The 17,573-nt window shown below is 39.0% G+C and overlaps 1 protein-coding gene across 3 annotated transcripts in view; it reads left to right on the top strand.

The window, feature by feature from the left end:
* LOC124261514 overlaps positions 1-17,573 on the top strand; it is a 173,023-nt gene that overhangs the window by 18,792 nt on the left and 136,658 nt on the right. For all 3 annotated transcript variants that reach the window (XM_046695833.1, XM_046695831.1, XM_046695834.1), the window contains exons 4-6: positions 774-836; positions 1,709-1,824; positions 2,894-3,071. In XM_046695833.1, the coding sequence (XP_046551789.1) occupies positions 774-836; positions 1,709-1,824; positions 2,894-3,071 (357 nt within the window). The remainder of the gene's footprint in view (positions 1-773; positions 837-1,708; positions 1,825-2,893; positions 3,072-17,573) is intronic.

The following is a 17,573-nucleotide window of genomic DNA, read 5'->3' as shown; positions in this document are numbered from 1 at the left end:
CATGTTCAACAAATTTGTCCTATTGATCAACATTTAAATCAGCTTGAAGGTATGCAGGGTGTGCAGGTGCCCTGTTGACTGTAACCAGTATGAGTGTGACACAAGGCTCAGGGTTGCCAAGATACCACCCACTGCTAGAGTAGGTAGATTTAGGGGGATTGCGTTACTAGAAAACCACTGTTACAGTGTAAACTCTTCCAGTAACCTTCCATATCAATCATAGTTGATTTTAAATGTGTTGACTTTGGATGATCTGAATTTTAGATATATTTGTTGAAGTGCAATACATGTTTCTATGGAAGAATATCAGCACTTTGTTCTGTGTTTAACTTTGTACTGACACAGTCTGATTTGTGTGGCATCATTAGACAAGTTTATAAAAGTATATGATTTATGTGTCTACATTCTCTATCAGTAAGTGCTCTTTCATGTTACCATGTAACTCTGCTTTTTATCATAATAAAATAGATAAATTTCATTTACGAAAAACATATTTGATATGTTTATATGTTCACATGATCATAAGAACTAGTCAATTAATCATAAATGTTTTCATATCTTTGCTTTTCTTCCTGCATGATATTTAAATGAATTACATCAATAAGACTTAGGTTATTGTAGTCATGATTAGATTTCTGTGATCTTCCATCAGATGTTCCTGGGTAATGTGTCTACTAACACTCTATATATAACTCTCTACATATGTCAGAATTACAGTATGTGTATTAAAATGTGGCCGTGATATATTTCAAATATCTGGACATATATTTCAGAAAATGGTGGAGATCCTGCGTCTAAAGGAAGAGAAACGTGGTTTCAGTGGACAACCTCTCCGGGTAAGTTGAGGGAAGGCAAGGTTCACGTAAGTTTAGAAAGGCCTTACATGTGGCGTGTACTCCATCACAATGACTTGTTCTACAGTCAGATTCAAGACATCACCAAATGGGTAGATCGAGATAACAATCAAAACAATCAGCCAAGGGAGATAAATGTGTAAACAGGTCATGACACTACAAATAATACCCACAAATAATATAAGCCACAGTCTGTTTGTCAGTATGTGCAGCCAACCTAAGGGAGATAACTGTGAGAAGAGGTGTCTACACTGCAAATACTACCCTCAAATGATAAAAGCAAAAGTCTGTATGTCAGTACGTGCAGCCAACCTAAGGGGGATAACTGTCACTGCTAGAAAATCACTACACTAGAAATACTACCGTCAAATAATATAAGCATCAGTTGTATGTCAGTAGGTACAGACAACCTAAGGGAGATAACTCTGAGAAGAAGTCTCTACACTACAAATACTACCCTCAAATGATATATACAAAGGTCTGTATGTCAGTACATGCAGCCAACCTAAGGGAGATAACTGTGAGAAGAAGCTACTATCCACAAAGAGTATAAGCAACAGTTCATATGTCAGTATGTACAAACAACCTAAGGGAGATAACTGTGAGAGGAAATCCTTCTATATAGTACAAATACCACCCTCAAATGATATAAGCAGCAGTTCATATGTACAGACAACCCAAGGGAGATAACTCAGAAAAGAAGTCTGTACACTACAAATACTACCCTAAAATAATATAAGCAGTTGTCCATATCTGAGTACATACAGCCAGCCTGAGGGAGATAGCTACCCATCTACTGCAACATTCCATACATCAGTCTGTATCAGTCCTTGAGCTTGGTTTGCTTATTACAGAGAAAGGTGAACATGTCCGAGCGACCCATGCACCAGTCTCGGGAACAGATGTCGTCAGCCCGTAAGTGGGGGCCGGCCAAGAGACTGAACCCAAGCAATGTAGAGGAACTCATCAAGTAGGTCTAGCACATTACACAGAACTTTTTAGCATGCTCATATCAAATTTGATCAAATTATGTGTACCCAAGGAGGCCAGTACATGCCCTCTGTTGACGGGGGAGTACGTAGCAGGGTGTTGGGTCATCCCTCAGTTGATATCCTTGCCTTGTTAACCTCTTTGGTCATGTGGATATGGCATCAAACTTCACGTCAGAAGGTCTGTGGTTCGAATCTTAGAGCTATCAATGCCGCTATGTGTACATGCTAGTGTTTGTGTAAGTGTAGGGCAAAGACGTGAATCAGACCATCGATTATCCATCACCAATTTTGCATTATATCTCAGTCCTCTTATAAATATCACCAAATTACCACCAAAGCAGTGTTTCAAAAGTGTCATCACTATTCCCATCTCATCAGATTGGACAGCCATAATAAGCAATGTGTCTTTTGTACATGGTTCAAAACAAAATAATTTAATGGAAGGGTCAAAGATATATTAACCTGACAGAATGGTCGTAAAGTACTCTGCATTATCAGATTCCAGGTCTATGAATGATCTATAATGAGTATTAGAAACCTCCATATAGATGCTCTTGGTTAATGGTGAGGTGCGGTGAAATGGGATTAACGTCACACTTAAGAATATTTCTCTCATATGACGTGCATGCACGTGTATATGTGGCTGCTTGTACTGGCCCAGACTTAAGCTGGTTTTATAGTGCTAGCAGCTCACTGAAATACCACGCCACAGTTAAGCATGAATACCCCACTCAGACACATTATACTGACTCTGCGCCGACTAGTCCTTGTTGTACCCATTAATGCTGAGCGCCAGGCAGGGACTAACAAGTACCATATTTTAATGTGTTTTGGTATGACGCGGTTGGTGATCAAACCCACCACCTTCCACTCTCCGGGCGGACGCTCTAACCACTACACCATGGAGGTCGTTTCTTGGTTAATGACCAAAATGTTTTAGTGTTTAATTATTCTTCCTGTTCCAAAAAATAGAAGCAGCTGTTAACATTTGCAACCAATTAATAAATGAAATAGACTTACAAAACTGTGTCTGTTTCTATTTGCAAGGACAAATTCTCGGAGTTACACACACATTGCAAACAGTGGAGTGACACGATCAGAGAATCTCACTGGATGGCCTCATGACAGTGATCACATGTTTGTGCTGCCTGATCACGTGATCCAGTCTGCAGTATCACGGGAGAATGTCATGGGTCTGGAGGAATGCTATAGGAAAGTTTGTAAGGTGAGCTAAACTGTTTAGTCGGTTTCCAACAATATACCAGTATCACTCAGGGTAGAATCTGCCTTCTTGTAACACTGAAGACCAATATGTGATGTTGCTGGAGGCATTTGAATGACATAGGCAAGTTTTGATAGGACATTGTTCTTTATGCACACCATATTATAATGTTTAAACCTTTACATGTGAAGATCCGATTAGAATAGATCTTCAACAACCCATGCTTGTTGTAAGAGGCGACTAACAGGATGGGGTAGTCAGGCTTGCTGATTTGGTTGACACATGTCATTGTATCCGAATTGCGTAGATCGATGCTCATGTTGTTGATCACTGGACTGTCTGGTCCAGACTCGGTTATTTACAGACCACCACCATATAGCTGGAATACTGCTGAGTGCGGCGTTAAACAACAACAAACCAAAACCTTTATGCTACAGGCAAAGTTTGAGATTGACTTTTATTGTTATAAATGAGATAAGCTGACAATAATGGCTTCTCAAACTGCAGATCATTAATACAAAACATTTGGACACCAACACAATGTGCCATCATGCGACATGGTAATATACATCACAAGCCCCGCCCACTTTATTACCAACCAATCAGGAAACAGTACACCGGTGGACATGTTATGTTTTATAAACATTAAACAAAAAACAATAAATTGCATGGTAAGGTAATGAAGTAACTTGAGGTCACATGAAATTTATTCGCATATTTGTTAACTCCCATACATTGTAACAGAGCATGGTGTAAAATAGAGCTGCATAAGTTACCTGTCCAAGATGATGGACAGATGCTGTCCCAGGAGTATCTGACAATGTGGTATTGGTAAAGTAAGTAGATGATCTGACAAAACAGCTCTTAATTAATTGGATGCTGTAAGAAAATCGGAGGCAGGGAGCAGAAAAACTGCTAGTCTCATTCAACAGGGATACAATCAAAATCATCACACAAGGGAAGATAACTCTTAGAACACTGTGTACACTATGTAATTTTGCAAATTACTTCAAGACTAAATGTTTATTCTTTCATCATTGGAGTGTATGTTTTTACAACATTCTTCCTCTAAATGGATATGTTAAACAAACCTATACAAATAGCTACACTTTTTATAAGCAGTTTTAGACTTTTCAACAGTCGGTGAAAACTCTTTTTACACACTTAAGAACTCATTTATTTATCACCAGAAGTGATTGAAGCCCCTGTAAAATGTCCTAACATCCAGCATAGCATCCATTGCTGTTGCCTCTATATGGCCTATTGTCAGGGGATTACCACAGGAAGAACCAGTTTAGACATCGCCATGTCATGAACTCTTGAACAGAGTATAATCTATACAACCTTCACAAACATGACCGCACAGTATATATGTTTAAGAGCTTGGGATTGTGTTCAATTAAGAGGTTCCTAAGATCAATAAATGTTAAGATTTCTATATATTTTAAGTTCATTATGACAGAAGGGAGTAGTTAGTCAAGGTTCAGATGTACCATCCCACTCTTTGTGTATATTTGTGTAGAGAGAGAGAGATACAGCTTCAATGTTTAATCAGCACTTCTTATTCCTGTAACAAGGTTGTCTTTGTGATAAATGGTAATGTATGAGTGTATAAGGACACCAGATGGATAACAGATGTTGAAACTGTCACACCTTGGGGTATAACAGATGATGACACTGTCACACCTTGGGGTATAACAGATGTTGATACTGTCACACCTTGGGGTATAACAGATGTTGACACTGTCCCACCTTGGGGAATAACAGATGTTGACACTGTCACACCTTGGGGTATAACAGATGTTGACACTGTCACACCTTGGGGTATAACAGATGTTGATACTGTCCCACCTTGGGGTATAACAGATGTTGACACTGTCACACCTTGGGGTATAACAGATGTTGTTGACACTGTCACACCTTGGGGTATAACAGATGTTGACACTGTCACACCTTGGGGTATAACAGATGTTGACACTGTCCCACCTTGGGGTATAACAGATGTTGACACTGTCCCACCTTGGGGTATAACAGATGTTGTTGACACTGTCACACCTTGGGGTATAACAGATGTTGACACTGTCACACCTTGGGGTATAACAGATGTTGACACTGTCACACCTTGGGGTATAACAGATGTTGACACTGTCCCACCTTGGGGTATAACAGATGTTGTTGACACTGTCACACCTTGGGGTATAACAGATGTTGACACTGTCACACCTTGGGGTATAACAGATGTTGTTGATGCTGTCACATCTTAGGGTATAACAGATGTTGTTGATGCTGTCACACCTTGGGATGTTACAGAAAGATGTTTCCATTTTACTGACATTTTAAGTTTCTCCATAACTTCAGCTGCAGTCTTAATTTTTATACTAAGTTTGCTCATCTTACCAAAGACCTGGGTTTCATTCCCGTCGTGAGTACAATGTATGAAGACCATTTCTGGTGTCTGCCTCCATGATATTTCTAAAAGCAACATGAAACCATAGTCACTTACACATTGACTCATTGTGCATTGTGCAATATATATCTTCAGGCAGAACTAGGAGATTTATTAGATGACTGCCATAATGGGTTTGTGATATCAGTAGCATATATTTGTAGAAGTACCACCTATATTTCATGTTTTTTATTTCCAGTTCTTTTTGTCACAGAGTAATGAGTAATGGAACAATCTCTGTAGACGAGAAAACACATTTAATTATGGAACCCAAAATTGGCATTGAATGGAATATTTGATTTGTGGAAAGAATGTACCTTGGTATTGTTATATTTGGGAATGAAGTCTGTGGGTGTGTCAAGGATGTTCTTGGAGGTTGTATATCACTGAGTGTCCTCGGGATCATGATCAGCTGATTATCAGCTGATTAGTGGTAATGTAAGATTCCTGGCAAGGCAATTGTCGCCTGCTTGAGAGTCATCGAGAACTGACTGGACTAGACCTGTTTATCGTGTTGGTCATCACAGTGTTGTTATTGTAATAGGTATGATGATTAGAAAAAAACGTTTTTGTAATGATTTGTAAAATTTGTAAAGCTTCATGAAATGAGATCATGACCATTTATCATGACATGATCGCAGACATCAGGATATTTATTTTCAACATTAATGCACGCCTTGTACAGACAGGACAAACTGGCCGATAATCATATGTCTTTATTCGATGATAATTTGCTCTGTCGAAAATGCTGTAAGAGATGATGATGACTTTGACATTTAGACCATTGATCTCAGCTTGGCAGTGGTCCATGTTGCAATATCTGTATTGCACTGTTTTATCAGAATTCATGTATATCAGTTGTAATGAGACTTGCGTATTAGTGTAATTGCATAGACTTTGCCAATAATCCCTTGATCAATATGGTGGTTAGGTCCAACAGAAGCTAATGTCAATGGGATGAAGATGTAGAATCGCCGTGGGAGTCGGCCCCCACCCAGGTACTTACATGCAATCATTTGGATGGAGGGGATATGCAAGAGGAGAAGCCTTGCCTATGTCTGCAATAAATGAGATGGGTTTGACTGACTGACTGACTGAGTTTAGTTTTATGCCACTTTTAGCAATATTCCAGCAATATCACGGTGAGGGACACCAGAAATGGGCTTCACACATTGTGCCCATGTGGGGAATCGAACCCGGGTCTTCGGTGTGATGAGCCAACGCTTTAACCACTAGGCTACCCCACCACCCGAGATGGGTTTGAGGCCAGTGTGATAGTAAATAGTCAGTCCAAGGTTTTGATGGGCCTACGATGACAAGGAAATACTTTCATTATTGAATTTGAGGTCAGATTTGCTTCAAGATTATTGCATTGATGTAGAGAGATATGTGTGTGTGTGTGTGTGTGTGTGTGTGTGTGTGTGTGTGTGTGTGTGTGTGTGTGTGTGTGTGTGTGTGTGTGTGTGTGTGTGTGTGTGTTTGTGTGTGTTTCTAGTGTTTCTGTCTGTTGGTGTGTGTGTTGATTTGTATCTGTCTTTGCATGTGTGTGATTGTGTGTGCATGCGGTGTGTGTGTCAAGGGGATAAGAATTTTTTTATTAATTTTCCCGCCCAAAAATAGTATCCTAATGTTTTTATTGGCCAAAATGAAAACTTACAACAATTTTTTAGATTGTTGTTTGCCCCAAATACTTTAGTAAATTGCCAAAAGTAAAATACTTTGAGTATATAGAAGGAATATTAGTGATTTTATTTGTTTTTTTCCCTCCTGCTTTTAGGTTTTCTGAGGACACAAATCTGTAAAACAAGAAATAACATTGGTCTGGCGTTAAGATGACATATCAAAAGGCTGCTGTCTTTTCAGTTCGTGCACACGTTCTTTTTAATTCTATATCTTTGAATAACTATGAGTTTGTACCTTGACATCAAGAGGGACATAAAACATAGCAGTCGTCATGTTTGCAGTAACCTGTGTTTTGTGGTTTTGTGTTATTTTAATGATTTTGAACTTGCTTCACACACGGCCCTCACTCTTTCCTCCCCGCCAGCATGAAACTGAATCCCCAGCTGCTGCTAGCGGAACGCGGTAATGGATTTCTTGTGGAAATTTTGCATCCTTTAGATATTTTGCAGTGCACTGAGCTTTTTCTGCTTTGAATGATTTTTGTCAATTAAATTTGCTAGAATCTTTGCTGTTTTAGAAACAAAGCAGGCAGTTGCCTGAAGCCTAAAGATATTGATATTTCGTTCATGTTCGTATATTGGGTGACAAGAAAGCAAGGGTCTATTACAAAAGGAACTGCATTAAAACCATTTTTGCCTCAAATGTTGTAAGACCTGAATATCAGATCACTGTCTTATAGACAGGACCACCCCTGTATGGAGATCTGTACATGAAATCAGTGTACACCAGGTCACTGTCTGATATAGCTGTATAGCTGACACAATATGTGGACCTGTACACCAGGTCACTGTGTCTGATACTGTCTGATATAGCTGACACAATATGTGACCTGTATACCAGGTCACTGTCTGATATAGCCACAATATGTGGACCTGTACACCAGGTCACTGTCTGATATAGCTGACACGATATGTGGACCTGTACACCAGGTCACTGTCTGACACAATATAATGGATATAGCTGACACAATATGTGGACCTGTACACCAGGTCACTGTCTGGTATAGCTGACACAATATGTGGACCTGTACACCAGGTCACTGTCTGATATAGCTGACACAATATGTGGACCTGTACACCAGGTCACTGTCTGATATAGCTGACACGATATGTGGACCTGTACACCAGGTCACTGTCTGATATAGCTGACACAATATGTGGACCTGTACACCAGGTCACTGTCTGATATAGCTGACACAGACCTGTACACCAGGTCTGATATAGCTGACACAATATGTGGACCTGTACACCAGGTCACTGTCTGATATAGCTGACACAATATGTGGACCTGTACACCAGGTCACTGTCTGATATAGCTGACACTGACCTGTACACCAGGTCACTGGTCTGATATAGCTGACACAATATGTGGACCTGTACACCAGGTCACTGTCTGATATAGCTGACACAATACCTGTGGACTGTCTGATATAGCTGACACAATATGTGGACCTGTACACCAGGTCACTGTCTGATATAGCTGACACGATATGTGGACCTGTACACCAGGTCACTGTCTGATATAGCTGACACAATATGTGGACCTGTACACCAGGTCACTGTCTGGTATAGCTGACACAATATGTGGACCTGTACACCCAGGTCACTGTCTGATATAGCTGACACAATATGTGGACCTGTATATCAGGTCACTGTCTGATATAGCTGACACAATATGTGGACCTGTATATCAGGTCACTGTCTGGTATAACTGACACAATATGTGGACCTGTACACCAGATCACTGTCTGACACATTATGTGGACCTGTACACCAGGTCACTGTGTGGTATAGCTGACACAATATGTGGACCTGTACACCATGTCACTGTATGGTATAGCTGACACAATATGTGGACCTGTACACCATGTCACTGTCTGATATAGCTGACACAATATGTGGACCTGTACATCAGGTCACTGCCTGATATAACTGACACAATATGTGGATCTGTACACCAGGTCACTATATGGTATAGCTGACACAATATGTGGACCTGTACACCATGTCACTGTATGGTATAGCTGACACAATATGTGGACCTGTACACCAGGTCACTGTGTGGTATAGCTGACACAATATGTGGACCTGTACACCAGGTCACTGCCTGGTATAGCTGACACAATATGTGGACCTGTACACCATGTCACTGTCTGATATAGCTGACACAATATGTGGACCTGTACATCAGGCCACTGCCTGATATAACTGACACAATATGTGGACCTGTACACCAGATCACTGTCTGACACAATATGTGGATCTGTACACCAGGTCACTATATGGTATAGCTGACACAATATGTGGACCTGTACACCATGTCACTGTATGGTATAGCTGACACAATATGTGGACCTGTACACCAGATCACTGTCTGACACAATATGTGGATCACTTTCTGAGCTTGGGAGATGTGGATGTCAGTATCAAACTTTGGTAATAAACACTGCCTGACAGAACTTTCAATATTTTTGAGTGAGTGAGGGTTTTTGGGGTTTTTATTTTTGTCGCTTGTATGAATGTTCCAGCAATATCACAGAGGTTGGACACCAAAACACGACAATATCATTGAGAAAACAAGCAGTAAATAGAACATGTAACATTTCTTTACCAGATCAGATAAACATGTTATTTGGCAAGAAAATCCACATCGCTCTACATGAATAAAGTCTGATTTAGCTAAATTTGTTCATTTTAGATTGGGTGCCTATGACTGTGTCTTCAAACATGGAACTAGATAAATGCAGCTAGTTATCAAACTATTTGAGCACAGTGTCACTGTGAGGGTTGAGTTAAACATTAGCGTCTGATTTACTTGACACAAGTTACACCTCAACTTGATAGTGCCTACATAAAATGAATCCACTTCGAGACAGATGTGATTACCATTGCTCACGATTTTCAGATTGAATGGTCTCGATTCTGTCTGTCTCATTAGCCATGATTGTAGACAGATTAAAATTGGTTTAATAGTCTCTGTATGGCTGCAGTGTCATTTTTAAAATACTCTTTTCAGATTTGAAGACAATGATCCTGAGTTTAGTTTGACTTTTGAATTTTAACAGTATTGAACCTTTGTGCAAGAGATTATTTAGACACTGTACAAGCCATTGTCTTCCCACAGAGGTTACTCAAGTCATGTGTATGTTGGAAGATATTACTTGAATAATCTCCGTGGGAAGAGAATGTGTACAAGCTTGTGTCAACATTTTTTTAATAACTATGGTTATATATTCCTCTGTGATTTAATGTACAGAGGATACTACACGACCTTCCGTGTAATGCCATATTTATTAAACGAGTTAATGATTTGGTATCAAATGAGTGAAATGGTATTTCATGGAAGCACATTTGATCCTAAACCTTTCACAAGTTTAATAAAAATAGTATTTCACGGAAGCGAGTTTAGTATTCTGTTTATTACTCTCCAACATAAATTGATAGAAACTGACTACCATTGTGACAGAGGTATTAGCATTGTGACATCATAACTGTAAACCATTATGACGTCATACGTATAGCGGTATTACACTAGCTGTAGTGTAATATTGCTGTAAAAATGTGACACTGCAGTACCTTCCACAGGTGAGTAATAACAAGAAGATCAACATGACTCCATGAGGGTTTACATCGCTGTAACGTAAACCTTCCTTGTGAGTGTTGCAATATTTACTGTTTAAAGACACAGTGGTATATTCTATTTATCTTCCTGAATCCTTCTACCAACACTCTCAACCCGTGAATCCGGTTATAACTGGTCTTTATTACTCACCTGTGGAAGATACTGCAGTGTAATATTTTTATGTTTTTTAATGTATTTTAATGTTTTACAGTTATGACGTCACAATGCTAATACCTCTGTCACAATGGTATTAGACCTTACTTGACTCGTGGAAAGCTGAGTCATCACACTGTAGTCAGTTTCTATCAGTTTATGTTGGAGAGTAATAAACAAAATACTAAACTCGCTTCCGTGAAATACCATTTTTATTAAACTCGTGAAAGATTTAGCATCAAATCATTAACTCGTTTAACCCATGCTTGTCGTAAGAAGTGACTAGTGGGATCGGGGGGGTCAGGCTCGCTGACCTGGTTGACACATGTTCTCGTATCCCAACTGTGTAGATCAATGCTCATGCTGTTGATCACTGGATTGTTTGGTCCAGTAGAGTACATTATGAAGTTTCAGATATTCAGATGTTATGTGGTATTCAATGCTTAGAAAATACATGTTCAATATCTAAACTTCCAACCCTTCTGAAACATCTGAAATGGCCTTCACACATTGTACCCATGTGAGGAATTGAACCCGGGCCTACAGCATGACGAGTGAACGCTTTAACAACAAGCTTTAAGGCTGCCCCACCACCTTTAAGGTTTGAACTTCGGATGTGAAATGCAACAGGTGATGCAGAAGAATGATTCATACATCAGCTGTACAGTGTTTTTAAATGTAATGTTCATACAGAATGTACAATTATTATGTTACACAACTGTGCTTTGTCCATCACGCCATCTGTTGCCTACAGTTTTGTGTTGCAGGTGAAATAATGTTCAATTGGTTCTTAATATATGATCATAATAATCATTTTTAATAACATTTATTGCCTGTCCTTAAGGAAAGAAAGATTTAGTTTGTAACCAAACCTGTCAATATTAGTGAGCAAATGAGGAAATAGTATTTCAGTAATATTACGTGTTTATTAGTTTGATGTAGGAAGCCATGCTGACATGATAATTAATATGATGCTGACAAACCTAGAAACATATTCAGGGCATATCTGGAATCAAACCCATGATCACAGGAATGTGGCACAACTAAGGTACGCAACTCTGCAAAGCCAATTGCATCACCTTCAACACTGTCAATGTGAAGTACAGTCGAGCACCGTTGTGTCGAACTCTGATAACTCGATATCTTGGTTGTCTCGATATAACATCTCGGTCCCGGCAAAATCCTTCATATTATTTATCATTATTCAAGCAATTTTAACTCGATACGGATGTTTCGATATTTCGGATATCTCAATAAAATTTCATGGTCCCAACAAGCAAAATTACCCTTTTAACTCGATATTTGCAAAGGAACTTGATATTCACCTACCTTTCATGGGCAAGTATCCCTCTGAACTGTCGTTGTTTCCACACGTTTACACACTGTGCAGAATGAATCAAAGGGATGCAGTAGTGTAAACTAATTAGGGCTAATTGAGTTGAAGGTGTCACTTGTTTGTTACTTAATTAGGATTAATTAAGAAGGAATGAAATTAGGAAGTACTCACTGTTACGACTAAACACTACTGATAACGGATTATATTTTCGAATCAAAACATACTGAGAATCCAATGAGGGTTTTGTGTAAACAATGGCTAGCATGTTTTTGTTGAGTTGTTTCGAAATTGCGGAATTGTTTCCTTTCATAGTGATAGGTGATGATATGTCCTAGTCAGATGTCTCGAAGTTCGGATAACTCGATATTTTTTTCTTGGTCCCATGAATATCGAGACAACGGTGCTCAACTGTATATCAAAGGTTGATTAGAACAATGGAAAGATTTCATCCTGTGTCAATTTGCTCCAAAATCATATATTTACACAAATGTTATTAAACAATCAGCTAGAACAATTGAAGGATTTCAATAAAATCCAGTTTGTTCCAAAGTCATATGTTAACACAAATCTAATTTATTAAACAGCTAGAACAATTGAGGGATTTAAACCAAATCCAATTTGCTCCAAGAGAAATCTAGTTCCACTATCAGCTAATTTGGTCAAAGTTAACAATGTTATGTATCACCTCATGGTGATGAAAATTGGTTTGTGACAAGTTTCCATTACAGGCTGCCGATGTAGAGATGGAGTAAGTTTATCCAAATCTTTAAATACACATGGGATGTCATACAAGCCAGCCTCTGGGCAGAGTTCAGCAAGTCAGACAGCCACCATATGTCATGCTGAAGTGGCTGAAACTGTCCATCACAACAAAAAATGATTACTAAATGATTTATTCAATTAATATCCACATAAACATCTGTATTTAGATTCGGTGACAGAATATACTCTCAGTTAGATTAATGCTTAGTCTATGAAAATATATGATTTGGATGGAAAGTAGGATATCTGTTTACATTGAATATGGCCCCCAGTCTGAACCTGTGTACAATGTGTACATCCTTCATTTAGGGCTATTACAGTTAGGGTGGAAGGGAATACATTTGTACATCCTTCATTTAGGGCTATTACAGTTAGGGCTATTACAGTTAGGGTGGAAGGGAATACATTTGTACATCCTTCATTTAGGGCTATTACAGTTAGGGTGGAAGGAATACATTTGTACATCCTTCATTTAGGCTATTACAGTTAGGGTGGAAGGGAATACATTTGTACATCCTTCATTTAGGGCTATTACAGTTAGGGTGGAAGGGAATACATTTGTACATCCTTCATTTAGGGCTATTACAGTTAGGGTGGAAGGGAATACATTTGTACATCCTTCATTTAGGGCTATTACAGTTAGGGTGGAAGGAATACATTTGTACATCCTTCATTTAGGGCTATTACAGTTAGGGTGGAAGGAATACATTTGTACATCCTTCATTTAGGGCTATTACAGTTAGGGTGGAAGGGAATACATTTGTACATCCTTCATTTAGGGCTATTACAGTTAGGGTGGAAGGGAATACATTTGTACATCCTTCATTTAGGGCTATTACAGTTAGGGTGGAAGGGAATACATTTGTACATCCTTCATTTAGGGCTATTACAGTTAGGGTGGAAGGGAATACATTTGTACATCCTTCATTTAGGGCTATTACAGTTAGGGTGGAAGGGAATACATTTGTACATCCTTCATTAAGGGCTATTACAGTTAGGGTGGAAGGGAATACATTTGTACATCCTTCATTTAGGGCTATTACAGTTAGGGTGGAAGGGAATACATTTGTACATCCTTCATTTAGGGCTATTACAGTTAGGGTGGAAGGGAATACATTTGTACATCCTTCATTTAGGGCTATTACAGTTAGGGTGGAAGGGAATACATTTGTACATCCTTCATTTAGGGCTATTACAGTTAGGGTGGAAGGGAATACATTTGTACATCCTTCATTTAGGGCTATTACAGTTAGGGTGGAAGGGAATACATTTGTACATCCTTCATTTAGGGCTATTACAGTTAGGGTGGAAGGGAATACATTTGTACATCCTTCATTTAGGGCTATTACAGTTAGGGTGGAAGGGAATACATTTGTACATCCTTCATTTAGGGCTATTACAGTTAGGGTGGAAGGGAATACATTTGTACATCCTTCATTTAGGGCTATTACAGTTAGGGTGGAAGGGAATACATTTGTACATCCTTCATTTAGGGCTATTACAGTTAGGGTGGAAGGGAATACATTTGTACATCCTTCATTTAGGGCTATTACAGTTAGGGTGGAAGGGAATACATTTGTACATCCTTCATTTAGGGCTATTACAGTTAGGGTGGAAGGGAATACATTTGTACATCCTTCATTTAGGGCTATTACAGTTAGGGTGGAAGGGAATACATTTGTACATCCTTCATTTAGGGCTATTACAGTTAGGGTGGAAGGGAATACATTTGTACATCCTTCATTTAGGGCTATTACAGTTAGGGTGGAAGGGAATACATTTGTACATCCTTCATTTAGGGCTATTACAGTTAGGGTGGAAGGGAATACATTTGTACATCCTTCATTTAGGGCTATTACAGTTAGGGTGGAAGGGAATACATTTGTACATCCTTCATTTAGGGCTATTACAGTTAGGGTGGAAGGGAATACATTTGTACATCCTTCATTTAGGGCTATTACAGTTAGGGTGGAAGGAATACATTTGTACATCCTTCATTTAGGGCTATTACAGTTAGGGTGGAAGGGAATACATTTGTACATCCTTCATTTAGGGCTATTACAGTTAGGGTGGAAGGGAATACATTTGTACATCCTTCATTTAGGGCTATTACAGTTAGGGTGGAAGGGAATACATTTGTACATCCTTCATTTAGGGCTATTACAGTTAGGGTGGAAGGGAATACATTTGTACATCCTTCATTTAGGGCTATTACAGTTAGGGTGGAAGGGAATACATTTGTACATCCTTCATTTAGGGCTATTACAGTTAGGGTGGAAGGGAATACATTTTGTACATCCTTCATTTAGGGCTATTACAGTTAGGGTGGAAGGGAATACATTTGTACATCCTTCATTTAGGGCTATTACAGTTAGGGTGGAAGGGAATACATTTGTACATCCTTCATTTAGGGCTATTACAGTTAGGGTGGAAGGAATACATTTGTACATCCTTCATTTAGGGCTATTACAGTTAGGGTGGAAGGGAATACATTTGTACATCCTTCATTTAGGGCTATTACAGTTAGGGTGGGAAGGAATACATTTGTACATCCTTCATTTAGGGCTATTACAGTTAGGGTGGAAGGGAATACATTTGTACATCCTTCATTTAGGGCTATTACAGTTAGGGTGGAAGGGAATACATTTGTACATCCTTCATTTAGGGCTATTACAGTTAGGGTGGAAGGGAATACATTTGTACATCCTTCATTTAGGGCTATTACAGTTAGGGTGGAAGGGAATACATTTGTACATCCTTCATTTAGGGCTATTACAGTTAGGGTGGAAGGGAATACATTGTACATCCTTCATTTAGGGCTATTACAGTTAGGGTGGAAGGAATACATTTGTACATCCTTCATTTAGGCTATTACAGTTAGGGTGGAAGGGAATACATTTGTACATCCTTCATTTAGGGCTATTACAGTTAGGGTGGAAGGGAATACATTTGTACATCCTTCATTTAGGGCTATTACAGTTAGGGTGGAAGGAATACATTTGTACATCCTTCATTTAGGGCTATTACAGTTAGGGTGGAAGGGAATACATTTGTACATCCTTCATTTAGGGCTATTACAGTTAGGGTGGAAGGGAATACATTTGTACATCCTTCATTTAGGGCTATTACAGTTAGGGTGGAAGGGAATACATTTGTACATCCTTCATTTAGGGCTATTACAGTTAGGGTGGAAGGGAATACATTTGTACATCCTTCATTTAGGGCTATTACAGTTAGGGTGGAAGGGAATACATTTGTACATCCTTCATTTAGGGCTATTACAGTTAGGGTGGAAGGAATACATTTGTACATCCTTCATTTAGGGCTATTACAGTTAGGGTGGAAGGAATACATTTGTACATCCTTCATTTAGGGCTATTACAGTTAGGGTGGAAGGGAATACATTTGTACATCCTTCATTTAGGGCTATTACAGTTAGGGTGGAAGGGAATACATTTGTACATCCTTCATTTAGGGCTATTACAGTTAGGGTGGAAGGGAATACATTTGTACATCCTTCATTTAGGGCTATTACAGTTAGGGTGGAAGGGAATACATTTGTACATCCTTCATTTAGGGCTATTACAGTTAGGGTGGAAGGGAATACATTTGTACATCCTTCATTTAGGGCTATTACAGTTAGGGTGGAAGGGAATACATTTGTACATCCTTCATTTAGGGCTATTACAGTTAGGGTGGAAGGGAATACATTTGTACATCCTTCATTTAGGGCTATTACAGTTAGGGTGGAAGGGAATACATTTGTACATCCTTCATTTAGGGCTATTACAGTTAGGGTGGAAGGGAATACATTTGTACATCCTTCATTTAGGGCTATTACAGTTAGGGTGGAAGGGAATACATTTGTACATCCTTCATTTAGGGCTATTACAGTTAGGGTGGAAGGGAATACATTTGTACATCCTTCATTTAGGGCTATTACAGTTAGGGTGGAAGGGAATACATTTGTACATCCTTCATTTAGGGCTATTACAGTTAGGGTGGAAGGGAATACATTTGTACATCCTTCATTTAGGGCTATTACAGTTAGGGTGGAAGGGAATACATTTGTACATCCTTCATTTAGGGCTATTACAGTTAGGGTGGAAGGGAATACATTTGTACATCCTTCATTTAGGGCTATTACAGTTAGGGTGGAAGGGAATACATTTGTACATCCTTCATTTAGGGCTATTACAGTTAGGGTGGAAGGGAATACATTTGTACATCCTTCATTTAGGGCTATTACAGTTAGGGTGGAAGGAATACATTTGTACATCCTTCATTTAGGGCTATTACAGTTAGAAGGGGTGGAAGGGAATACATTTGTACATCCTTCATTTAGGGCTATTACAGTTAGGGTGGAAGGGAATACATTTGTACATCCTTCATTTAGGGCTATTACAGTTAGGGTGGAAGGGAATACATTTGTACATCCTTCATTTAGGGCTATTACAGTTAGGGTGGAAGGGAATACATTTGTACATCCTTCATTTAGGGCTAT

This window comes from Haliotis rubra, unplaced genomic scaffold (genome assembly GCF_003918875.1).
Source record: "Haliotis rubra isolate DU_JTF1 unplaced genomic scaffold, ASM391887v1 Scf80, whole genome shotgun sequence".
In the NCBI taxonomy this organism is placed as follows: domain Eukaryota; kingdom Metazoa; phylum Mollusca; class Gastropoda; order Lepetellida; family Haliotidae; genus Haliotis; species Haliotis rubra.
This window is presented reverse-complemented; position numbering and strand designations above follow the sequence as displayed.